At 36.9% G+C, this 27,844-nt stretch overlaps 1 protein-coding gene across 1 annotated transcript; it reads right to left on the bottom strand.

The window, feature by feature from the left end:
* LOC110613278 (bZIP transcription factor 12) lies at positions 1-23,017 on the bottom strand. Its single transcript, XM_043956094.1, has 4 exons — positions 22,049-23,017; positions 20,862-20,933; positions 17,519-17,548; positions 1-366 (listed from the first exon to the last, which is right to left on the bottom strand). Exons 1-4 carry the CDS (start codon positions 22,751-22,753, stop codon positions 286-288), a joined length of 888 nt encoding a protein of 295 aa, XP_043812029.1. The 5' UTR covers positions 22,754-23,017; the 3' UTR covers positions 1-285.
* Between the last annotated feature and the right edge of the window lie 4,827 nt (positions 23,018-27,844).

Genomic DNA, 27,844 nt, shown 5'->3' with positions numbered 1-27,844 from the left:
TGACTGTAAAAATATTTAATCCACTGATCATTAAGTCCATTCTTACATCTTATAATAACCGCATCATGTCTTTATCAAATAGAAGATATAACGGTCTATAACCCAAATAAACTCATATCTATACAAGAATAGTAAAACATAAAAGAGGACATTTAACATTGATACTCGAAAAGAGGACAAATAGTTCTCCGCTTCTTTTTAACTTTGCATCTCTCTTCGTATCTATATATACTCTATTATTTAACGACCAACAAAACTTATACCACTGCTAAATTGGAACAATATCTACCACTGCACAGAATTTACTCTACGAAGCACACGTGGTGGTCTTCGCTTCTCAACAACTGGAATGAGGTTCTCCATTAGCTGCAATGTTACAATCAAACAAATAACATCCACAACAAATACACAAAATTGTTAGAATTTATAATGGACATACTCTAGCAATGAACTACTGAATCAAAATGGTTTTTTTTCAAATTTCATGTATACAGAGATCAGATATGCATTGGACACAAAAATCTATCAAATCATAAAAATCAAAGTTGCATGGAAATGCTTTTAGGCAATCAAAATTCAGTAGACAGTGCATGACCAAGGATAATACCAAAGCTTTTGGAGGATATAGGTGAAAAATGTATACGAATGATATAAAAGATAGATCACACAGCGTGACGCCCACATCAAACACCAAGCTCACACAGCATTATCCACCGTTTTTTCATCTAAATTTTTTCAATTATATACATCAGATATTTTCCATTATATTTGCAGTAATTCAATCACACCAGCAGGGTTGCTATATGATCTGGCTTGGTCTTCAAATCTAGTCATTACTAATACTAGCCTTCTGTAAATAGTCCAATCTAGCTCACATATTCATAGGCTGGCAGCAGCTAATCCCTGCTAGGCTGATCCACAGTAAAAAATTTTCAGAAATTCCACAGCTTCCATAACAAACAAAATGATCTTTAATTTCATAAAATGCCAATTGATGGGTTCTTATTTGAAATAACAGAGAATAGATAAAGAAAGTTGCAAGGGATTAGATAAACCAAGGTTCTAATGCTTAAATCCTTTTAAAATTGCCAACCGTAAGCCAAACTCTATCTTGATATCTTGCCCTTCTACCGTTCAAATTGAAATTTGGCAAGCATACACTCTCTCTATATTTACTGGACTTCAAACTGAAGTAGGTTTCATCTGCAACACTATGTCATAACCAAGGGATATCCTCATGGATATGCTTTGTAACTGGCTCGTGGCCAAAGCCAATCCTTGGTGGAGTCCAACTCAGACAGTGAAATCTTTTTCGCCAACTGTTCAAACACTTGGGAGGATACCCTTCATGCATGTCCTTCGACACTGCTATACATACATATTCAACACTGCTCTGTACCCAGTGTATATATCCCCTTACTACAAAACTCAACGTAGGACATCTCTCAGACTGTCAAGGTTTCTCTAGGTCAATAAAAACCACTTATTCCTTTCTGTTCTCCTAGAGCTCCTCTATCAAAACTCTTACTAGAAAATTGCTCCCATAGTTTATGTTATGGACCAGACCAAGATGGTGGGATCAGCAGGGATGAAACAAGACCAGGAGGTCTCAGGGTGCATTTTCAAAAGAAGAATAGGATGGGAGAATCAAGGAACAAAGAGCTAGAAAGAATATGGATGGAGGGGCCAACTTGACCAGAGAAGATCACCAAAGGAGGCTGCCTGTTGATTCTTCTGGTAACAAAGCACAGCAACAGCAATAAAGATGATATATAAAGGAATCATGAAGAATGGGAGAGACATGTGAGTAATTTCAGTCAATCAATGGCGTTATTGCTAGGGCAGTAGTTACCATTCTCATTGTAATTCTGTTTCCTTGGTTTATTTTACTTGTATTCAATCAGTAGTTGAGGAGTCTCCGTGTTCTGTGTTAAAGGAGATTGAACTAGTGTATTACTGTTACTCTCTCAGTGAAAATTCAGTACAAATTACTATTTTCCTCTTTTTTATTTGAGTTTTTAACTCTTATCAATTTGGTTGACCTGCCAGATCTGCAGTAAGAATGAATCGCCAAAACTAGGATGGAGTTCGAAGTGGAAATGGCAGAGGAACTTAGGCTCCTTAACCCTTCGTCTGGCATAATTCATTTTGAAAGAAAAGAATTCAAAAGAATCCTTACAAAATTATGATTATGAAAGATTTCAACTTCTTTTAAAATGAATTTTTCTAGGTTAAAAAGAATTGAATTCTTTCATTTCAAAAAAGAGAATTGTTAGAAAAGAAATCAATTGAAGTGAATTCATATGAAATTCTTGATTCCAAATGGAGGTAGATGAAAGTATACTCAAATTATAAAATGATGGTGGACAAAAAGATCTCTGGTTTCCAGGCCCATGGAAAGAGATGATGTAGACACAAAAACTAACAGCCACGAAAAAAGAAAAGGGAGGGGGGGGGAGAAGAAGTTTGAGTTAAATGGTCAGGACCCTGTGGGATGGCTAGCCCGGACAGATCAATATCTCATCATACATCAGCAGAAAATAAAATGGAAGTCAATTTAGCAATGGTGTGAAGAGAGGTTGTTGCTTTGCCCCTGAGTACAGATGCATCGACCCTCCCCAACATGACATGAGAGCAACATCCACTGATCTGCTACAACATTATGGTGGTGATCCACTAACCAATCTATTTCAACTATCGGCTGCATTAAGGCAAGAGTGTATTGTAGACAAGTTCATTGACGAATTTGTCCCTAGCACTTTTCAGCTTTTTTTTTTTGTTTAAAAAAAAGGTTACTTTCCAAATAGGTTACGAGTGGACCAAGAACAAACATATATAAAGGCAACAAAATAATGAAACCGAAAGTTGGACAAACATATCGCGGGCTACAAATGTTCGAATTAACAATGTTAAATTTGAGAAAAAAAATACCAAGCTTGTTCCTATGTTGCCACAACTCACAATTTAATGAAAACAAGGGGGAAAGAAAAGGAACTAGTCTATGAAGTTGAAGATGTTTGGATGACCAAAAACAACTACGAAGATCTGGAGAGGCAACGAAACAAAAGAGCTAGAGATCATGGGGTGTTAAGATGATATAATTTGTGATTTGCATAATCACCTTTTTTGCACTTTGATCCTGCACATTGTCAGAATCATATGTAAATGCGATTTTGTAACAATGGCAGAGCCAAGTAAATAGTACGATTAAGGTATAGAAGGAAAGGAAGATAGAGTTGGGCGCACACAAGAACAAATTCAATATGGATTTTATAACAATGGCAGAGCCAATCTGCAATACAATGTCCTAAATAACGAGCAGTAAGTTTTGGAGAAATGACATGCTTAAATGTGGTTTGATGATGAGAGCAAAGTTTCAAGAAGACCGAATCTCCTACCTCAAACACAACTTCCATTCTACATTTCTTGGCAACTGGTGCCATCCTTTGTTGTGCTTTTGATAAATTAAAGGCATGTTGCTTCAATAACTCAACTCTTGTTGACAATATCTTGTGCCACAGCTTCAACTTTAGTTTGACCTGGTAAGAATTGTTGAAGAGTAGGAGGATCCCTTGCATATACCACTTCAAAAGAAGTCATTTCAGTAGCTGTCTGGAAGCTTGAATTAGAGTTTTTCTTTTGTCGAAGATATTAAATTAGAGTTGGATTTCACCACTTGGGTTGGCCTACTTCACCAAACTCTTAGCCTATACGCTGCACCATGCTACTTCCAATTACCAAGCTTATCAAGGTTCACAATTGATGAAAATTTTTGACCCCCTCCTCCTTGAGGCATATCATTCGCCATTCATAAAGGAAATTTGTCCTCAAATTCGATTATTTGCAAAGGACAACAGCAGCACATGAATTTTGAATCCCCCTTCTTATCACTTCCTTTATCGCCACATACTCATTCTTTCCCCTGTTAAGCACATCATGATTCCTTTGTGATAGAGGAACAAAAATATTTACATACATTTGGTACAATGATAGCCGCCTCTTCTTTTATGGACCTGGAAGCAGCAAAAGAAAATACATCCTCATTTCAAATGGTTAGAGAAGAAGAGATTACATCCTCATATTGCTCTCCTTCTCCTCCTCCATCAAAGCTTCCCTTCCCTCTCTTGCACGATTGTCTCATTCACATCCTCCATCTAAAGGTGGTGAGCTTATGTCCACTTCTACCTTGACAACAACTATTGTTAAAAGTATTAGAGCTTACTTCTACCAACAGATTTGCATCTTGCTTCTTTGTTGATCTAGAAGTTGAATTGGATATGCACACACCATGGATGCATTACTACTATATCTCATATGGTAGTTGGATTAATTTATCTAAAGACTCAAATGGTTGCAACTCCAAGATTTTTGCAATATCATAACTCATAATGTGTTAAGAGTTGGGACAACACTACTTGATACATTTTTTTATGGAATATGTCCTAACATGTTTCACTCTTTGGAAGCGCTACCAAATCCCTAAGCTTCAATACCAAACTGTTGTACCTAATACAAAAACGAATAAAGGAGATTGTTTGGTAGCTTGGAAATAATAAGATATATTTGATCGATAATTAAAATTTAATAGTTTTAGACACAATCTCAAGAAAACGAAAAAGAATAGTTTCCTAGAAATAAGATAGCTAGATTATTGAAACTCTTTTCATAAAGATTAAATAGCCACAAAAGAAGAGTCAACAACCCTAGGGACTCCACACCCAAAGATGGATGATAAGCCAATTATTCACCACACTTGGGCAAGTGATAAGAAGATAAAAGCACAGAAAATACCTAAAAAGATCTTAAACTTAAAAGAAAATTAAGCTTTTATATGCATCTAAGCTAAACATGAAATCCTACTATGATAAGGTAACATTGTACTACTTGAACTTGGGAAAAAAACATGTCAAACCAATGAAGATGCACATGCCACCTTGACTGTATAAGCCTAAGATAGTCTTCTCCAACTAAGTTTAGGATATATAGAATTGGTAAAATATTACTTCCTTAATTTAAGGCATAAAATAAGAAGATATTTAAGCAAATCTAACTTTTCTACAAACAGAATTTGTCCATTTCAGATGATGGCCAAAAATCCAACTTCATCTAAGAGAATCTTGTTTAAAAAAAAAATTATAAGTTAAATATATATTAACTATACATTTTTTTTAAAAAAAAAAAAAAGGTATAAGCTAAATATATATTTGAAGCCAGAAGTTAAAAGCATGTAGCCAAACCAAACATACTTTATATTCATGAAATTATGCCCAAACTGGTGTAGCAAGTACGTACTGGTACAAGTGCACTACAACCAATTGATTGGTTGCACAAGCAATGATGTCATTCACATATTGATACATTAAATTAACAAAAGATAATACTGGTCTTTATTATTCATTGTTTAATGAATCTAGAGCAAAGAGTCCACGGGAGTAATGAGCTTTGCAAAAGAATTATAATATTATGATTATAAGATTCTGTCACTAAATATTTCTAGTCAATGCTCTGTAAAAATTTGAAATTGATAACCAAATAGCAATATATAGTTTACAACATATCTAACAGTTGCCTCATTTGCCACCTATGGCTAGATTGATGCCCCATTTGCCACCTATGGTTAGAATGATGTATAAACAATATTAAAACATAGTAATTCCCATGTGAGATAACTTAGAGATCTCAAATCTAACGATTATAACTTAGAGGTCTCAAGTCTAATGACTATTTACATGATTGGTACACGAGCCGTCCATAGAAAAAAGCAATTTCCATATGTGATCGTCACACCTTAGTGAATGATAGAGCATAGTTTAGTCCATTTTATATTAATATTATTGATGAATATTTACACGATTTCTGCTTAATTTATTGCTTTTAATATTATTTTGCAGAAAATGGTATAAAAGGACAATTTGGAGAAAATGCTCCTAAAACCGCCTTATTTAGAGCAAAAGAGAGCAAGCCTGCTAAGTTGGATTCAAGTCAAGCTAAATGAGGAAAATATTCTGAAAATCAAATATTCAAGCAACTCAGCACTTGGGCCCGCACATGGATTCGCAATTGGACGGCCCATCCCCGCGCATTCCCGCGTGATCGCTTGCAACCAAGAACCCGCGCCTTCATTTGCACTTGGGCCCGCTTATGGACAGCCGGCTTGCACGTGGACCAGCGCGCTTCACCACTCCCGCAACGCAAATGGGCCAAGCGCATTCTCAGCACATGGGACCCGCCAAAGCATTTCCCCACCTTGCACTCACAGTAAATGGCCCGCCTTCACTTCACGTGGACACTTCACGCAAATGGGCCACAGCAACACTCGCGCACAAGCTCCAGCGTATGACTTCTCCAACACGTGGACCATGGACCCACCAAGCTCAACTCACAGCAAACGTGGCCCATTCCCGCACACTTCACGTGGACCAAGCATTCACGTGCTCAGCATTTCACCGTGATCCACTTCACATGGACCAGCCCATGGATGCATACATGGCCGGCAATTTACCATGCACATCCACATGCACGCATGGCCAGCCCGCAAATGCATGCTCCCACCGCACACTTCGCGTGGACCATTCCTTCACGTGGACCACCAGCGCCACCTCGCCATTCCTTCACGTGGACACTCGCACACTCGATCCACTCTCAGGCCAGCAATCTTCCAAAATAGTGCGCCCCTCTGCACTTATAAATAGAGCCTTCAGTGGCCAAATTAAAGGGAGAATTCCTCCTCTCGGCAAATTCCGCAAGCCAGCTCCTTCGGTTCTTTCTTTTTCCTTTTTTATTTTATTTTTTTATTTTATTTTTCTGTTTTTAATTCAGCCAATGGGTGGCTGATTTCTTTCATCTAGTTGAATATTGATTGAAGTTTTAGTTGTTTAATGGGTTGTGAGACTTGATCAAATATTGTTTAATTTTGGGAATTCAATATTCATGCAATTTCATATTTAATTCTCATATTATTTTGTTATTGAAATCTACGTTGATTTTTTATTGCAAAATAATTATTTGTTAGTTTGAATAATTTAAGTTCGTAATTGCTTAGATTATTCTTACATGAGAACACTTGGGATAAAACCCAAGGAAATTGCATGATCTAGCGTTATCTCCATACGTTTGGGTAGCTAGGATTGGGTCTCTCTATTTCTTAATGTAATTGACAATTATTTTGATGCCTAAGGCCCAAGGACGTTCCTTGGCAATTTGTTAATTAGTAATTAATTAGAGGATGTTCCCTAATTGGTTTAATCATAAGGAGGGATAATGGTGGTGAGAAGCGTCTTCCATCTCCATAACTAATCTATTGAATCAACCCAAAAGAACAAAGTGTCTGTGATCAATCCCAATGACTAAAGTGGATCCAATACTTCAACTAGAGCTTTCTTATTATTTATTTCTCTTTTATTTTATTATTCGCTTATTTTAATTGCTTTTAGTAGTTTGTTAATCAAATCAATCTCAAACCCCCCATTTTACTTTACTGCAATTTATTTTTATTCCGCTTTCAGTTTATCTAATTTTTTGTTTATCTCATTGTTTCAGTTTATTTTATTGGTCTTGTTGAGAAAAATAAATAGGTAATCAATTCTCTGTGGATTCGATCCTTCACTATCTGCAGTTGTAAATTGTTGATAACCAAGAAGGTTATTTTTGACCGGTTTCGACAACCGCGAGTCAGTGAACTTGTTAAATCAAGCACCTACACACTATTTTTAGGTATCCTTATACCTCAGCATATGGGGCAACTGCTTCCTTTCATAAATGAAAGAAGGTATATGTCACGTACTATAGGAAGAGATATAAGAATAAAGATAAAGCTGTAATCACTTAGTTTTGGAGGGAGTTTCAGTTGTGACAGCCGGTTCCAAAGGGAAGGATCTCAAGGTTGTTAGAGTCTGTTACAATAAGACAAGTACTGCTATAAATTGTAAAGAGACTCAATTGTAAAGGCATTCAAGAATCCAAATAATATCTCTACTTTCTCTCTCATAAATTTCTCATTCTCTCCTCCCTTCTTCCTAATTCTATTTCTTATCTCTCTCAATTCTTCTCTTTCTTCTTCTCTAATCTTCTTCTACTAAGTGAATCTTTTGTTAGGTACAAAACCCGAACAATTGGTATCAGAGCAAGGTTTCATGGAAGCAAAGCAGTCCAATAAGATCGGGACAATGGCTCGATCAGTGATTGTAAGTCAAGAAATGGTGAAGGTCGCTGTTAGAGTGTGAACATAATCTGTACATAATCATAGACTAATTGATTGATAGAAGATTTTTAGGAGTTGCCTTAATAAGATCTTGTAATCTGCATATATACACACTTCAATAGAGAAAAAAATACAGAAATTGCCCAATTATTCCTTATCTTATTTCATGATATCAGAGCCTCTCCTGTAGGGATTTGAATTTTTTCTATTCTGTTTGGAGACTTAGAGCTCCTGTTCTTTTAGGTTACCCATATAGGGTAACATTTGTCTCTCATTGCTCACCCAGGAAGGACGTCAGAGTCGCCTCGAAACCCCCTCATCAGTTCTGTGGTCCGTTTGCCATTTGGGTGTTGGGTGGAGGTGTTTTTGGTTTGGATTGCATTCTTATACTATTCATGTCCATTCTGGTACTATTCACTTCCTGTTTTTCAGTGGTAGCCTACTGTTCATTGGGTTAGATTTTGTTATCTTCCTTTAATTCATTTGAAGGTATAGGAGTATAGAGCTTTAGTTGAAATGGTTTCTGATAGTAAGACCCATATTATTAAGATTATCCCAACGCCTTCAGTAGCGGTTGAGACAGGTAAAACTTGTCTTATTTCCTCTTCATATAAATTGGTCATTGATTCTAGTGCCACGGATCACATATCAGGTAATCCACATATTTTTACTAGCTTTCGATCTCATAAAGCACCTTCTCCTGTTATTATAGCTGATGAGTCAACCTATAATGTTGAGAATTCTGGGACTGTTAAATCTACTCTTTTTATTACCCTATCATCTATACTAAGTTTACCTAATCTTGTCTATAATTTAATCTCTGTGAGTAAACTTACTAAAAACCTAAATTGTTGTGTTTCCTTTTTTTTCTTATCATTGTCTCATTCAAAATCTTGTGACGAAGCAAATTATTGGTAAAGGACATGTATCTAGGGTCTCTACGTTATGAATGCATGGGTGCCTCGGTCTGTTGCCTGCTCCAGTGTCGTGTCTTCGTTCGAAGCACATTGTCGATTGGGACATCTTTCTTTACTACATCTTTCTTTACTGGTTTTGAAGTTATACCCTCAATTTCATGAGCTATTTTCACTGGAATGTGAGTCATGTCATTTTGCAAAACATCATCGAAGCTCTTTAAGTCCTAGAGTCAATAAACGAGCTAAGCCTACTTTTGAATTAGTCCATTAAGATATTTGGGACCCATGTCCGATTGGATCTAAGACTGGATTCAGATATTTTGTCACTTTTGTGAATGATTACTCTAGAATGACTTGGATTTATTTTATGAAGCATCGTTCGGAAGTGCTTTCTCATTTTTCTATCTTTTGTGCTAAAATCAAGACTCAATTTAATGTTTCTATGCAAATTTTGCAGATAAAGAATATATGTCAGAATCATTCCAGTCTTATATGACCCAACATGGTATTCTTCATCAATCGTCATGAGTTGATACACCCGCTCAAAATGGGGTAGCTGAAAGAAAGAATCGACATCTCCTTGAGACTGCTCAAACTCTATTGTTTCAAATGCAAGTTACTCGGCAATTTTGGGCTGATGCTGTCTCTACTGCATACTTTCTCATTAATCGCATGTCCTCCACAATACTAAATGGTAATACTCCCTATAATGTCCTCTTTCCTAAGAAGCTATTATTTCCTCTAGAATCACAACTTTTTGACAGAACTTGCTATGTTCGGGATGTCAAACCTCATGTGACTAAACTTGATCCTAAAGCTTTGAAGTGTATTCTTTTGGAATATTCTCGTCTTTAGAAGAGGTATCGGTGTTACTCTTCAGACCTCAACAAATATTTGGTCTCAACAGATGTAGCATTTTCCGAGCAAATTCCTTTTTATCCTATTGCATAAACCTCTTCTGATCAAGAGGAGGACGATGTGTGGCTCATCTATAGAATCATATCTAATGGTGGGACCTCTTCAAGCATGCCTTCTGCTGTACATTTCTGATGGTAACATTCCTCCTAGCACTCAGTCAATTGTTCAAGTTTACATTCGGAGACCAGTACCTGATGATACATGTCCTACACCAGAATCTTCTTCGCCATCGGATCCACTACCGAGTGACCTTGACCTCCCCATTAGTCTTCGTAAAAGTAAACGACTGTGTAAGTCTACCTATTTTGTTGCTAACTTTCTATCTTATGATCACCTGTCTCCTTATTCTACCTCCTTAATTGTCTCTCTAGATTCCATTTCTTTGCCTAAGACAATTAAAGAGACCCTGGCCCATTTCTGAATGGCGTGATGCAATGTTTGAAGAGATCAAGGTTCTAAATGAAAATTATACTTGGGAACTAGTTGATTTACCCTCTGGCAAGAAGGTTGTGGGTTGTAAATGGGTTTTTTCCATCAAAGTCAATCTAGATGGTTCCGTAGCGAGGCTTAAGGCCCATCTTATCGTCAAAAGTTTTGTCCAAACCTATAGCGTTAGACTTTTCTGACACTTTTTCTCCTGTGACAAAAATGATCTCGATTCGCTTGTTCATCTCCCTAGCTGCTTCTCAGCATTGGCCTTTACACCAATTAGATATCAAGAATGCATTTTTACATGGTGACCTCCAAAAGGAGGTGTATATGGAGCAACCACCAAGATTTGTTACTCAGAGGGAGTATGAGAAAGTCTGCCGTTTGAAAAAATCTGTGTGGTTTGAAGCAGAGTCCTCGTGCATGGTTTCGCAAGTTCAGTGAAGTTCAAAATTTTGGGTTGAAAAAAAACAAGTGTGACTATTCAATCTTCTATAGAAATTCAGATACGGGTATTATTCTCCTTGTTGTGTATGTTGATAATATTGTCCTTATAGGGAATGATAGTATAGGGATCTCTTCTCTCAAAAACTATTTACATGCGAGTTTTCATACCAAAGACTTGGGTCAGCTTAAGAGTCGAAGTCTTAAGGAGTAAAAGGAGAATTTTCCTATCTCAAAGGAAGTATATCCTTGACTTACTTGCAGAAACCGGAAAGATGGGAGCTAAACCATATAGCACACCAATGATTTCTAATATATGTCTCACAAAGGATGACGGAGACCCTTATGATGATCCAGAAAGGTACAGGAAGTGGTTGGAAAGTTGAACTACCTCATGGTGATGACTCGGCCAGATATTGCTTTTGTAGTAAGCGTTATAAGCCAATTCATGTCTGCACCTATAGTGAAACATTGGGCCGCTTTAGAACAAATTCTATGTTATCTAAAAGGGACTCCTGGACTCAATATACTCTACAGTGATCATGGACATACTGCACTTGAGTATTTTTCTGATGCTGACTAGGCGGGATTTAAAAGTGATAGAAGGTCAACTAAAGGCTACTGTGTATTTGTTGGAGGAAACCTAATGTCTTGGAAAAGTAAGAAACAAAATATGATATCCAAATCCAGTACCAAGTCAAAATACAGGGCCATGGCTCAATCCACTTGTGAGACTCTTTGGATAAATAATATGTTGAAAGAAGTTGGTACAGATGTTGCGTCACCCGCGAAACTTTAGTGTGATAAACAGGCTGCTCTTCACATTGCTTCCAATCCAGTATACTACTAATGGACTAAGCATATTGAAGTTGATTGTCATTTCATCCGTAAAAAGATTCAAGAAAATTTAACCTCCACCAGTTATACGAAGACATGAGAGCAACTGGGTGATCTACTCACCAAAACTTTAAATGGGCCTCGAATAGAATATCTTTCTAACAAGTTGGGCATGATAAATATCTATACTCCAACTTGAGGGGGAGTGTTAGAGTGTGAACATAATCTGTACATAATCATAGGAGATTACATAATCATAGGCTAATTGATTGATAGAGGATTCTTAGGAGTTGCCTTAATAAGGTTTTGTAATCTATATATATACACATTTACTTCAATAGAGAAAAAACACAAAAATCTTATCTTGTTTCAGTCGCAAAATTGGAAGAACAAATAAGAAAATTCAAGAGGAACACATTAGAGGTTAAAGATAAGATGAGTAACCTCGAAGCGACCATCAAAAGGTCCTCTAGAGATAACAAGGCCTTGAGGGAGGGTTTGTGAGCCTTTATGAAGACTGTATTGATGGTTCGGAGCAAGAATGTTGATGCTGAGAATGGATCTTAGCAGTCTTTTTCCGGAGGCGGGCAGGGCACCAGAAGGAAAGGAAGGCTAAAATAAAGGCCTATTGCTTCTTCCCAAAGTAACTACTCAATCAAAAGAAATAGGTAACACTTCTAATCCTTTTGTGATTGCTGAGGGAATTAAAAGAATGTTACCTTTGATTGAGTTAACCACATTTAATGGGAAAAAGTCTCAACCTAGAGTATGACTCAATAAGTGTTTGAAGTACTTTGAGATTTATCAAGTATCACAAGTGTAGAGAGGTCATATTGCTAGTTTATTTCTAATAGAAAGAGCCAATTCCTAGTTCCATAATTGGAAGAGAAATAAAATCAAGACCTGGGAACTCTTTGAGAAAGGATTGTGTAAGGGGTTTTGGGAAGTAGGCTTAGAAGATGTGGTGCAAGAAGTGATAAGAATAAGGCAAGAAGAGTCTGTAGAAGATTATCAAGACAAGTTTGAGGAGTTGAGAGTTCAATTAGAGAGAGGCTTATGCCAAAATTGGGGGAAGCCTATTTCTTATCAGTGTTCATTGGGGGATTAAAGGATGATATAAGGCCGGTTGTAAGGAAGATGAAGCCTAGGAATCTACCTTAGGCCTTTGAGATTGCTAGGTTGCAGGAGAAATTTTTGGACAATTGCACGAAGTCCAAAACCTTTAAACCATCTCCTCCCTTTATCAAAGGCAATTACGGTACTAGCACACCTTACCAATCATACAAACCAACACAAACCTCCAACCTAAAAACACCTATCACAAAAAATTCCAAGCCCAATGCAATGTCAAATTCCCTAGATAAAACAGCTTCAGTGGGGAGTTCCAACTCACAGACAGTCAATAAACCCCCAAACCTATCCAATCAACCTAATAGAAACCTATCCAAACCTTGTTTCAAATGTGGGGACAGGTATTTTCCTGGTCATGTATGCAAAAACAAGAGTATAGTAGCCTTGAAAATGGAAGCAAGGACAGGAGAATTGAGAGAGGGAAACAAGGCAGAAAGGGAGTGAGTAGATGTGGCTAGAGAGGTGGAAGGAACAGAAGAGCAACCAGTGCTATCTGTTAATGCAATAGAAGGCAGTGAGGGTACCCAAACAATAAGGGTTCTGGGGTATCACAAAAATAGGTAATTGATGATATTAATTGACAGTGGGAGTACTAATAGTTTTGTGGATAAGCAAGTAGCTGAGGAGATCAAATTGCCCTTTGTTCACATACCCATTACTACAGTTAGTGTAGCGGATGGCAAGAAGATTGACTGTGGGTTCAAAAGTCCTGGGTTTGTGTGGAGAATACAGTCACAATGCTTCACTTTTGATGTGAGAATCTTGAGGCTGGGGCTATGATATGATTCTGGGGGTAGACTGGTTAAAAAACTTCAATCCAATCCTTTTTTACTTTAAAGAACTAGGGATTTCAATTACAAAACAAGGGGAGCTAGTGACCTTAAAGGGCATTAAAGAGGAAGTGCCACCAGTTAAACTATGTTCCAACTAGGAGTTATGGAGTAGGAAGGGAGAGGACCTGCAGAAACCTATTTACTATATCTCCTTCTCATGCAACATTGAAGGACGAACTGAAACAACAGGAGGAAGTGAAACAACTACTGCTTAAGTACAACAGTATATTTGAAGAACCCAAAGCACTACCTCCATTCAGGAGTCATAATCACAGAGTTCCACTACTGCCAACTTCCTAACCAGTCAATGTAAGGCCATGCTGTAAACCTCTATGATACAACCCAATTCCAGCCCCTAACTCCCTTGTACTGTTGGTAAAGAAAAAAGATGAATCTTGGAGATTTTTTGTTGACTATAGAAGTTTGAATGACTTAACTGTCAAGGACAAGTTGCCCATTCCTATAATTGATGATCTGCTAGATGAATTAAATAGGGCTAAGATCTCCAAAATAGATTTGAAAACTGGATACAATCAAATTAGAATGGAGACTGAGGATAATCCAAAAATAGCTTTTAAGACTCACCATGAACATTATGAGTTTTATTGTGATACCCTTCGGACTCACTAATGCCCTTGCAACATTTCAAGCACTAATGAATCACATCTTTCAGCCATTCCTGAGAAAATTTGTGCTCGTTTTCTTTAACGACATCCTCATTTATAGCTCTAATATGTAGTCCCACTTGCAGCATCTAGACCAGGTACTGCAAGAGCAGAAGTTATAGGCCAAGCTATCTAAATGCTTCTTTGGGCAGGAAAAAGTGAAGTATTTGAGTCATCTCATACCAAGAAAAGGAGTAGCAACAAATCCCAAAAAGGTCCAAGCAATGGCGACTTGGCCAGTTCCTACAACTCTAAAGCAATTAAGGAGTTTCTTAGAGCTAACTGGATACTACAGGAAATTTATGAGGAATTATGGGGTTATTAGCAAGCCTTTAACTGATCTGGCTAAGAAGGATTCGTTTTTGTGAATGATAGGGCTCTAAGAGGCATTCTATGAACTAAGAAGAGCAATGGCAATAGCCCCTATCCTAGCCATGCCAGATTTTGCTCATCCCTTCACTGTGGAAACAAATGCTAATGGGTGGGGAATGGGTGTAATTCTGCGGCAAAAAGGATAACCAATAGCTTACATCTCTAAAGCCTTTGGACCTAGCAGCAGGGACTCTCTATATATGAAAAAGAACTCTTGGCAATTACTTTTGCTATTTCTAAATGGAGGCACTACTTAGAGCAAAGGCAATTCTTCATTAAGATTGACCATGAGAGAATTAAACATCTCCTTGAGCAGAGATTACGTTGCACACTAGATTATATCAAAAAGGGATTTCTAAGCTCCTTGGATTAGACTACAAGATTCTCTATAAAAGGGGAGTGAAAAGCAAGGTAGCAAATGCTCTATCTAGAAGATTTGGGACAGAGGAAGGCAAGATATGGGCAATACAAACCTGTGTGACATCCACTTAGATGTCTCAAGTAATTCAAAGTTATGAAGAAGATGAATTTGTAACTGAAAAGATCAGAACACGGGTAATAGATCCTGAAGGGTTAGTTGGTTAGAAGTTAACGCAAGGATTGTTGTACTTCAATGGAAGAATGTATAAGGGGAAGTCCACTAGCTTAAGAAAGCAATTGTTGGAACTCTATCATGCCTCCCCCTTGGAGGTCACTCAGGGATTCATGGGACACAATGGAATTAAAAGGCACTTCTACTAGCCATAGATGCTTGCTGAATTAATGGAATATGTCACTCAATGAGACGTGTGTGCCAAATGCAAGAATGAGCATTGTCCTGCTCCTGGATTATTACTGCCCCTCCCCATTCCTAGCTAGGCAAGGCAGCATATATTCATGGACTTCATAGAAGGCCTAAAAAAATTTTCAGGGAAGAATGCGATATTGGTGGTGGTTTGCAGATTCACCAAATATGGCCATTTTTTACCATTGGTATATCCATTTTCTACCTCCTCAGCAGCTAAACGCTTCCTATACACCATATTCCGACTGCATGGCATGCCACAGACTACAGTCTCAGACAGGGATAAAGTCTTCACAAGCCTTTTTTGGAAGGAACTCTTTAAAAGCCTGGGCACTACTCTCCATTTCAGTTCTGCATATCACCCATAGATGGATGAGCATACTGAACGGCTTAATCAATGTCTAACAATGTACCTAAGGTGCATAACTCACTCTCACCCCACTTTATGGAACTCCAGGCTGCCACTTGCTGAATGGTGGTATAACTCAACTTACCGTAGTGCTATCAAGATGTCCCCATTTGAGGCACTTTATGGTTACGCCCCTCTATTCTTATCAATAATTCCTCTAAAAACCTGTACAAGCTCTACAGTGGGTGTTGTAGGAGATTTCTTGACGAGAAGACAACAATTGGCCGGCCAACAAAAGGAGAATTTACAAATGGCCCAAAATAGAATGAAATAGAATGCAGACAAGAAGAGAATTAAACAAGAATTTGAAATGGGTGATTGGGTTTATTTGAAATACAACCCTATAGGCAGAGTTCTATGCCTTTGAGGAAATCCTTGAAGTTAGCAGCAATATGGGCCATTTAAGGTCATTGAAAGGGTGGGGAAGGTAGCTTACAAGCTTCAGCTGCCTGCTTCTTCATCCATACATCCAGTGTTCCATGTATCCCTTCTTAAGAAGCATTTAAGCCCTAAAATCACTCCAGTCAATGAGTTACCAAGACTGCAAGATGATGAGGTCATCGTGGCCCCTGAAGAAGTCCTCTAAGACAAGGATAATCACCAGAGACAATCACAAGATTCTACAGGGACTCATTAAGTGGATTAATAAGCTATAAGCTACATGCTAGGACCAGACTTTCATTTTGAAGCAATTTCCAAAATTTGCACCTTCTTGGGGTCAAGAAAGTGCTCATAGGAATGGTATTTTGTCATGTATCAAGAATAAAGATAAAGCTATAATCAATTAGTTTTGGAGGGAGTTTCAGTTGTGACAGCTGGTTCCAGAGGGAAGGATCTCAAGGTTGTTAGTATCGATTACAATGAGACGAGTACTGCTATAAATTGTAAAGAGATTCACGAGTAAAGGAATTTAAGAATCCAAATAATATCTCTACTTTCTCTCTCCTAAATTTCTCATTCTCTCCTCTATTCTTCCTAATTCTATCTCCAATCTCTCTCAATTCTTCTCTTTCTTCTTCTACTAAGTGAATCTTCTGTTAGGGATAAAACCCTATCAGTATACCAGTCTCAACAGTTGAGACGCATCAAAATTCTACAATAACACATATCATAAAGTAACTTCTTCTCAAGCAAACAATAAATTACTTTATATAACAAAACTAACAACTTTTTTATTAGTTTTTGTAAGGGTAGTGTAAGATAGAAAGTTTAATAATTTGTATTAATTCTTTCTTATACATTTCTCATTGGTGAAGTGTGCAGTAACAAACTGTTTGTTACTGTAAATGGTATTTCATAACTTGATTTCCCACCCTCTTTGCTTTCCCAAGGAGACAACACAAACTAAAAATATATAAAATTAAAAATGGTTTTCATTCCTCATCACTATGTTTAAAACACCACAATTGCTGGAGCTTGTGTTCACATGCTCTTTAATAGACAATTTTAGGCTTAATTAAATTAATACAATCTTTGTTTTAATGGATTGATTGCATGAAAGAATTTATCCAAGGAAAAAATTAATATGCAAATGTAATTTGAGGCCTTATTTGGGATTTAGCATTTATATAAAACATACCTCTTTAAATCTCTTCTTCTTTTGCTCAACCTGAAATTACAATTTGATGTTCTCAGGCAACTTTGAATAAATGAAGAGTAAATTCAGAAATTACTATAACTACTGTAGAAATCAACATTAAATCATTCACTATATTATCAAAACTTACATTCTTTGGAAAAATATAGTCCCAAGACAATAGAAAATCCAGTGAGTGAAAGCACGAAAAGAATATGATACAGTCAAGATTCAAGAAAAAACAAATATAACGATTATTTTGATTTCATTTTGGTGAAACATTTGTGCTGTGGAAATAACTCAATTTTTTTAGAAAGTAAATTACCTTTCTACAAAAATATTTGTAGCACACTGAAAAATATTCATCTTTTTAATATAAATAATGAAATTAATATGTTTTGGCCCTCAAAAAATGTTATATATCTTTTATTTATAGTCAAATATCAGATATTTTGTTTAGGCAAGATACAAAAAATATCATATGGTATGATGCATTTTCGATTGCCATCATTTAAAATGCTAACATGGCATAGGTAAAATTATAACAACAACCAAAGCAACAATCCTAAGTCAATTGGAAGTAAAATATAAGAAATACATTTTTCAAATTTGTGGAATCCAATTAAATTACTAATTTCTAGAAAGAAAATAACTAAATGTGATTTTAAAGAAATTTAAAATAATAGTTTTTATCATATCACCTCAGACACAGAAGCATTTTTAATAGTGTTAGAGAAGCTGGCTGCTAATTGCTTATGGAACAAAATACAATGTGCCACCTTGTCATAAAAACCACAACCTCGTAATTGAGGAACACCAAGCCACATCATATTTTATTATGCTTTACCTTATATCTATATAGTGGTTAACTGTGATTGTTACAAGTGGTTACTAATGGCCCGGAACACCATGGCATGCAGTAGAAGAAGAAAAAATTGAGCTAAAAAAATGTGGGAAAAGTGCAAATCGGCAAGCAAAAAGAGCAACAAAAAGCTTTTGCTTACAAGAACAATATGAAGAACGGCTTCAAAAGAGAAGGTAAAGCATGGAGTAAGGATTACAACATTCGTGATTGAGGGGAAAAGTGGAAGAAGGAGAAGAAGAAGAAGAGCTTGTTTCTGATAAATTCACCTTAAATACAAGAGAAAAGGTTTTTCAACTTAGGGACTGCTTTTCTATAGGTGAGATTCGAAGAAGTTTAGTAGTGCCATATGAATTGACTCAGTCCTAAACAATTAACTAATAAAACAGTAAAACAGTAAAAGATAAAAATAGCCAGCTAAATTTTCAAAGCAACTTTGGTTGCAACGATATTGGTAAAATTCAAAATGGAAGGAAACTGGAAGGGGGGAAAAAGTCCAACTCCATTTTGTTTAAGATGCTGCGTATGGTAAATTTTTGTTGCCTCATGTTAGCATTCAAGAGATAGACTTTGACATTCCAAATTAGATTCTAACAAGAAAAGAATGATGCAAATAGAACTGAGCTCAAGAATAATAATGAGAAAAAAAAGACTATAAACATAGAATTACAGTCATATTTCATGAATGGATTATTTGAAGAATACCTGGTTTAAATTATTTATATAGTCACAACATTTATAATTATTCCAGTAAGGTAGTACCTAGTCTAGTATATTAAAATGTCACAAGATTATTCTTGTGATTTTCAACTTTGTTAGAATGGATTGGATAGTGGCTTTAGGATTTCTTTTGAATTCTTATTTGTACAGGAGAATGTTATTCTTGTTAATTTTCTACAGAAGACCCATCACTCCATCAGTTAAGGACTACAACCATGGTTTTAGAAAACCATTATTTATAGCAAAAATGGCCTATCATTGCAGTTAAGGTCTTTAAACAACGGAATTTTAAAAAAATGGGGTGTCATGGTCATTAAGTTGTTGCAATGGCTGTTACTGACCATTACTTAATGGCCATTATTCTAGAAAGGTAACATCTTTTGGCTCTTTCTTCCACTATTATCATGTGTACAATTAGCTGAAGTTTCTTCCCTTTCCATAAAGGCAGCAGCAAGAGCTGACTGCTTAGCAGAGGCAGCATAATTGCTTTATTATGTCAAATTTCTACACTTCCATTCTAGCATTTTCCAGAATTTTTTTCAACTATCAAGTGAAATATTTCATTTCTTAAATCTCTGAGCTTAAAAGTTCAGATCATTCAATAGACAAGGAGATTTTGAAATGGAGGAGAGAAAATCAATACTTTCTACATTCAAAATTTTGCATAAGGTGTGTTATTTATATTTGTTGCTAGTGTTTGCTCATTTGCAAGTTCAATTTCACAGTCCCATGAAATAAGTCAAAATAATCAAGAACCTCTTGAACACTCATTTTGGTGCTAATATGGTTAGTTCTTTACTATCTGCCTAATAATTTTAGTTTTAAATTGATTAATGCTAATAATATCTAAGAATGATGGATTATATATCTTCGTTTGATATATTTATGCTTATTATTTATTTGCGTATCTTAGTTTTAAATTATATCTTTATATATTTATTCATCTCATGAACTTTGTCAAAGGACATTATTATTATGTAATGACCATTATAAACCTGTTTCTATTACTTGCAACTGTGAAGTCAGCCAGCCTTTATGCAATTTTAAAACCATGGTTAGGACAATCTCTAAATTCCCGATAATTAGAAGATTTAGTATTATTTGGCCTTTGAGTATATAAAATTATATAGTTGGCTATATGGTGCATCTATATATGATATCTAAGGAAGTTTAGGTGCAAAGCCAAAAACCTGTAGTTTTTCCTGTTCATTGTGCTGATTCACTATGCCAACATTCAAACACCCCTCAAACATCTTCCTATCATATGCTATTTTGCTTCAATATAGTAGTTGATTAGAAAAACATGTTGCCTACTAGAGTTTCTACCTTCTTTAGTTGAATCCCAGCAACCAATCCTAGTAGATTGTGAAAACTTCTTTTGCCTATTCAATCTTACTATATTTATTTTTCTAATTAAGGCACCTTTGTTTGATTATTCAAAGCTTCATCAATCAATATTGCCAAAAGGTGTTAAGGTTGAGGCTATCAGTTGATCTAGCAATCATTTGTTAAATTCAAAATTAACATTGTAATATTTCAAAGGCTACCATCCACGTAGCTTTTTCAATTTTTTTCCCTTTTTTGTGTATGTTTTGGGGGCCTTTTTTTTTTAGCCAAAGTGTGTGTGTGTGTGTTGGGGGGGGGGGGGGGGGGCTAGCTAAACTGAAAGTAGTGCTTGATGGAAAAAACAGCCCTTCATTTAAAGAAGTCATGCACTAATTACTACAAAAAAGATTAAAGGACAAAAGTTCTTAAAAAATTTACCTCTTCCCTCAATAGACGGGAATTCTCCTCCTCAAGTTGTGTCACCAAAGATTCTAGCTCAATCGTGTAAGCCTAAGTACAAGAATAAATAAATTATAATCATAATACAAGATTAACAACTGCCATAAAAAGTTACAATCTTGAATTCGCTACTTTTCTCGGTCCTGTTTGATGGTAAAATGACTCACTAAAAGAAAACAATGCAGTTGCATCTAAATCACTTGTAAGAGGAAGTTTCAGTAAGCTTTAGTTCCCAAATACCAGATCAACACAAAAGAATCAAGGTTGTCATTCTGGTTTTAATCATTTCCTTACCAGGTAAAAATAGGATATCTGAAACATAAAATTTCAACTCTCAACTCTACAAACCAAATGAAATCAGAATCTAGAACCTGGAAAAAAGAAAATCTGTACTCAATTATCTCTAATTACAGCTATTAAATGCCTGTGTCAAGCTCAAAGCTAACACCAGACTCCAACCCTCCCTCTACAAAAGAAACGCAGATAACAGTGACTAGGCATTCGCTATCATGTAGACAGAATGACATGGAGCCAAATTTCTTCCTTACAAAAGTAAGGTTGGCTATCAGATTTTGCAGGCATTTTTGGGATTGTAAACATTAAGCCATTTGACCAGCTAATTTTTTATTAACTAACAGGAAAAAAAAATTTGACAGAAGGGCTTTATACTAGTCAGAGATAAAGTACAGGAATCTCGTTGTTCAATTTTGAAACACTCAGAATTCAAAACATAGTAACTATGATAAACTACAGTGGGAAAATAGCAATGCACCCTTTGATAAATGCCGTATTATTCTCAGAATGTAATTTAACCTTTAACATCCTCTTCATAGAAATACTATGTTTAAATATCTGATACCGAGGAACATACAATCTGAGAGTTCCCTTCATAAAATTTGTACCCTTAAAGTTCTAAACAAACTCTCATCGAACACACTAGACTATGCTCCATAGTAAAAGCAGCATTAGTGCTCCTTAACAGAGAATCTGGACATAAAGAGTAATGAAATATTTTCAACAACCAAACAAAGGAAAAACTGAAAACCGAAATACCTTTAGGGAAAAGAAGAAAAAAAAAAAACAAAAGAATAAAGAATTTTTTAGCAGCCAAACAGAAACATAAACATGAAAATAAAAGTATCAAAAAAATAAGAAAGAAAAACAACCTGTTTACGTTCCCTAGACCTGGCAGCAGATTCACGATTCTTGATCATTCTCCTCTGCTTCTGCTGGGTGGCCTTATCCATTGGAGGTTCTTCCACAGCCCTCCTCTTCTGCCTCCCTTTCCCTCCTTCTGCCACCACCATCATCCCATTTCCCAACCCCTGAAATTCTCCAGTATCATAATTACTATTATTCTCATTAGTTATTTTGCTATTGCTATCCACACCATAAGCTCCTACAGCAGCCCCCACCTGAACCGGAATTCCAACCCCTCTAACATCCTCCTCCCTCACTGCACCGGCCTTAGTCAGAAAATCCTCCAAAGTCATCCCCTCGATTCCTCCACCACCACCATTTTCATCACGCCGGTGATCCCCGCCGGCCACAATTTCCTTCCAAACGTCATCAACGGACTTGCTAGCAGCTTCCTTAGGCATAGGGAAGCTTCCATCGCGTGAGATCGACGCGCCACCGGAGAAGGGGGGCGCGTGGGGATCGTCTGGTGTCGGTGGAGTAGGATAAGAGTATATGTTTTTCAATAGATCGTCCATGGTCGCGGAGAGCAAAGGGCTCTGAGAATTAGAAGAGAACTGGTTTTGGTTTTGGAGATCGGCGAGCAGGGTTGAGAGGGAGGAACATAAAGAGGGTTGACGTGGCATATCAGGATTCGTCGTTGACGAGGTCGCCAGAACCTTCGACGACGCCATAGTCCAAAATCCAGAACCTAAAAGCGGATTTATAGGCTAACACTAACAGGTTCGTTTCTTGTTGGCTCCTCTCTCACATCTACGCTAAGGTAAAGCGAGAATTGGAAGTTAAGGAATGACGGTAAATATGAGAGAGCGAATATAAAGCAAACGGAGATGAAAAGACTAGAGCACGCTGAGAAAAAGCTACAGAAACTAGGGAAAGTCATAAGAATGCTGCCGGTACATGACGGGCTGTATCAAAATTTAGGGCTCGCTTTATTCCTTAGAAATAATTGATAATTGATAGACCATGGTTCAAAGTATTTAGCAAACTATATTTAATGGCTACTGTTTATATGAAAAATAATGTATAAATTATATATTATTTATTATTAAAATATATAATTAGTAATTTATCACATATAAGATTTAAAAATATGATCACTAATAAAATAAAATTTATTTATTATGTATATAAGTTATTTTTATAATATTTATATTTATTTTATAATTATAATAATTTATTAATATATATTGAAATTTATTTAATATAAAAAATTAATAATTAATAAGTACTAAAAAAATATAATATGATCTAAATAAAATGTAAACTCTTACCAGCCATCCAAATAAAATAATTTTAAAAAATTTTTAAATTAAAAATGATTGAAAAGGAAGCCAATAAATTACCAAACACTAAACTAGCTATTTGGGAGCTAATAAACTATTAACCGAATGAAAATTAATATTACTATATTATATTAATAACGAGGCCGAAATTGAACTGAGTTGTGATTGACTAAAACCTATAAGAGAGAAAGTGTGAAGCGGTGGTGGATACTCACGACAGCTACTTTAACGCTCTAAGTTAGTACTCTGAAAAATATAAGCAATGGACTCTTTAGAGTTTAAGCAGTGTTTGAGATAGTGTATTTTTGTCTCTGCGATTGCTCCCTTTTATATTGCGAGAAGAGGAGATAAACATAGCATTTCTCGAGAATCAAATGATGATGTGGTCGGCTACTCGATAAGGGATATCGCCAGCTAATAAGTTGGTAATCATGCGATTTTAGGCGAAACGGGAGTATGCCTGATAATAGTAACTCTATACAAAGATTCGGCCTATCGAGGGAATGGGCGAGTCATGACGGTGATCCGGGTGTTAAAGTGTTTGAGTTTCGGATAAGACCGCATTTTTCACTTGTCAGATTTTTGTCACGTGATCCTTATTTTATGGTGACAGCTCATAGCTTATTTTGGGCGGATGTTATATAACAGCAGAGGTTCCCCCACTAGTCTTTGTTTCTTCATATTCGAAAAAGACATCTTTTACTGAGGTTCGAGACATGTGGCTACTCGAGATTGGCTATTTGCTACTCACGTTGCTTCGCATACTAATCCTTTTGACGGCTGCTGCGATGTTTTTCATGCCGGATTTAATGCTCGTTGTCGAGACCATCTTTATAAAGGTCCATCGTCTTCTCCAAGCATCCCTTTAGTGTTTTTCTGCAACTTATTTTTCCAAAAGAATTCACTCTTGTGACTCTCTTCTCGCTTCTATTAAAGTCCTTGCTTGTTTCATAGTAACTTTGTTGTCTTTTTGATATAGATAGGAACACCTCTTCCTCCCCTAGAGGGACCTCTATTTCCAATTCCTCCTCTAACGGCCCCATCCGAGTGCCAGCCCCTATTGTTCCATTGAAAGAGACCTCTGAGAATGAGGGTGGCTCCCTTAGTGATATCCCATCTATCTTCTCGAATAGCGACGTGGATCGTTATATAACACCTATCACATTCCTCAAAATTCTTTTTGAATTTTTGCTCCCTCTCCTCATGTTCATGCTAACAACCTATTCCTACTGGCGACACTATCATGGTCTTCGAGGAGCAATTCAAGGCGGGTCTTCATTTCCCTTTAGACCCCTTCTTTGTGGAGGTCCTTCATTTTTACAAGCTTTTTGTCGCTCAGCTTCACCCTAATAGCTAGAAAATCTTGGTAGTCTTTCGGTTTGTGTGTTTAATAATCACATTGAAACCTAGCATAGTACTTTTCTCCCAACTATCCAATTGGGTACTCGTAAGAATGAGGAGTTCTGGTACTTTAGCAGTCGAAAGTGCTTGAATATTTTTTGCTGGATGCCTTCTTCTTTAAAACGGTGGAAGAATAACTTTTTTATCCTCCATCGTACTCTGGGGATTTTGTGCGCCTTCAAACTAGCTAGCACTACTGGGTAGAACTGAAGAAGTATGGGGTCTGCCCGAGGAGAGAGGAAGACAAGGCTTTAGCTTCCTTTATGGCAATGGCTAAAGCGTTAAGGAAGATTGATATCATCCAGGCGGTGAGGAATGCTGCTTTATCCTGGCAGAGTCATCTGTCAATAGGCTAGACCCAGGCTCCTCACTCGCCCAATGCACCCTTACCTCAGGATCATGGTACTTCTTTTTTTGTTCTTTTTATTTTTTGAACTGACTATCTTACTTACTCTTCCTCCTTTTTGCAGATATGGCTGGGTCAAGCAGATTCGCCAAGGCAGTATGTGCTACTCAAAAGGGCAAATTTGTTATTGCTAGTCCCCTTGCTAAACGTGCTCACCCTTCGGAGGAGGTGATTATACTTCCCTATCCCCATTCCCAACCTACGATTGAGAAGTTGGCACCTCTTCAGCCTAAATCTTTGGTCCCAAGCATTGTTGCTACCACCTCAGCCCCTGTGCTTCCTGTTGATGCCCCTTCTTCCTCCGCTCTTGTGAGCGTTGGGGTCAAGTCTTCCTGGCCCGTTGGTATTTAATGTTTGGTCTTGGCGCTAAACAGGGTGCCATCTCTCCTTGATGACCTTTCTATGGGTCTCCTGCTAATCAAAAGTGTCCTGAGGCCCGCAGATCTTCGTCATTTGAACGAGGTTGAGATGGACGAGCTATTTGTTAATGCTATTTATTTTGCATTGGAGGGTGCCCTTTGTGACTATGTGGCCAAGGAGTGTTTTAGAGCCTTGAGGTGAGAATTTGGCACAAACGAGATGCATAAGGAGCTTTTGGCTAAGGAATTTTCAAACTTGAAGGTCCGGATGGCCGAAGTTAAGGGTATGATAAAGGAGACCCTAAAGTCGATGGACAAGCTTTAGGCTGACCTTGACACGGCCCTTGCCTCTAATCTGGGCCTTGAGAATCGGGCTAAATCTACTGAGGATCAAGTAGCCCTATTACAACGCCAGGTCTTGGAGCTGCAGACTCAAGCTGAAGAGGCCCGGGCTGCCTCCACCAGGGTAACCGAGCTAGAGGAGGAACTCAAGGAGACAGTAGCCCTAGGCAAGGAGATGTTTGTTCAAGGCTAGTATTCCGTGAAAAAGGAGCTGAGCATTTCCCTTCTGAGGAATTCTCCTAGATAGATGACATCTGTTAGTATATTTGTCCTAGGCCAGGAATTCTCCTAGATAGATGACATCTGTTAGTGTATTTGCCCTAGGCCATTATCTTGGATTTTTTTGTATGTCATTTTGTTTATTAATAAAAAAAGGTTTTATTATTATTATTATTTGTTTACATGTTACATAATAATTATTAACATCCTTGGTTACTTATTATTATGATGATAATAATAAAATATGACTAGTATGATTATTGATTGATAATTATGAGATAATTATATGTACGTTGATATAAATCAATAATCATAGATACTTATTAGAGAACAAAGTATTGGATGGACTCACATTGAGATCACTACATGGGTTATTTTTATAAGTGAATCTCAATATAGTTATGTGTTAATCTTTTGACTTGAGATTGTCATAGTTTCCAACATAAGAACTGTTATGTTTTGACATAACTAAACATTGTCTTTAATCGGATAATCATAAAGATTATGATTGAGCATAATAGAAATTATGTAGAGGATATTGAACAATCAAGATAGAATTTGTTTCTCTAAAGAGATGGATATCTTCTGGGTCTCTCGATAAGTGAGACTGAGGAATGCATAATTGTGCTCAAATGAATTAATAATGTGATCAATATCATTTAGTTTTACCAGCCTACTTAGAGATTAAGAAATCATAAGTTTGATATTGATCATGACTTATGTTCAAACTAAATATTGTAACGACCCGGAAACTGGACCGCTACCAGCGCTAGGGTTCAGATCGACTTAAGGTCGCCGGAACCCATAGCAAGCCTACTATACATCTTGTGTACCTGATAAAAAATCCCATACATGATCATACATTTTCATAAAACTTAAACATTTCACGAACCAAGGCCTGACCTGTGCATGCATCATAAACTGTATACATAAAATCCATATTAGAGCCCTCATCAAATGCTCTAGTATGGTAAACATCACATGCCTCAAGTTTGGTTCAAACATAACTCATCATTAAAACTTTTACATAAAGATCATGAATAACAGGGATTTATAAAAACATATACTAGGGCCAAGCATAATTCTAATCCATTAAAAATTTACATGTCCACAACTATACTATTACTATACCAGCTACTATGCCGACTTTCCAAGCTATCTTCGACCCTGTAAACCTGGGGTTAGGGGTTAGGGGAAAGGAATAAGCTACAAGAGCCTAGTGAGCAGAACCATAAAAACAGTTTAATAAACATATGCTCATATGAAATGTGTCACAGCAGAAACAATTCACAACAAGATGGACTTGTCACCAGTAACCCTCCACATTCCAAATAGTGCCCAGCCCTCGACGGAGCTCCTCAGGACTTACTCTTAAACATAACATAGCATATCCATAAATGTCAGGGGCGTAGAATGGGCAGCCCTGATCTTTCTCTTACATAGTGCCAGGGCGCGTAGAATGGGCAGCCCTGGTCTTCCGTATCCGTCATAACATAACATGCTCGAGGGCTAGTGGGTCATCCAATATCCATCCACAACAACAGCAAATTATGCAATGCATCATATTCGTGAATTCTAATGCAAAACAACCTAATACATATACATGGCATTCGTGATGCATGAACATGCTTAAAAGTTTAGTTACTTTGAAAAGATAGTTCAGTTCTACTTACCTCTCGCTGACGCTTGACTAAAACTGTAGCAGCTGACTCACTGCTGGCCTCTACGGTCTCCCAGGTCCGATCCTACACA

Source organism: Manihot esculenta, chromosome 4 (genome assembly GCF_001659605.2).
Source record: "Manihot esculenta cultivar AM560-2 chromosome 4, M.esculenta_v8, whole genome shotgun sequence".
Lineage (NCBI taxonomy): Eukaryota > Viridiplantae > Streptophyta > Magnoliopsida > Malpighiales > Euphorbiaceae > Manihot > Manihot esculenta.
The sequence above is the reverse complement of the archived record's forward strand: the minus strand, read 5'-3'. Positions and strand labels throughout refer to the sequence as shown.

Coding starts and splice junctions, on each gene's coding strand:
- LOC110613278 (XM_043956094.1), bottom strand. CDS start 22,753: ATGGCGTCGTCGAAGGTTCTGGCGACCTCGTCAACGACGAATCCTGAT. Junction 20,934..22,048: donor GGTCTAGGGAACGTAAACAG/GTTGTTTTTCTT, acceptor TCTTGTACTTAG/GCTTACACGATTGAGCTAGA. Junction 367..17,518: donor AGAAGAAGAGATTTAAAGAG/GTATGTTTTATA, acceptor GTAACATTGCAG/CTAATGGAGAACCTCATTCC.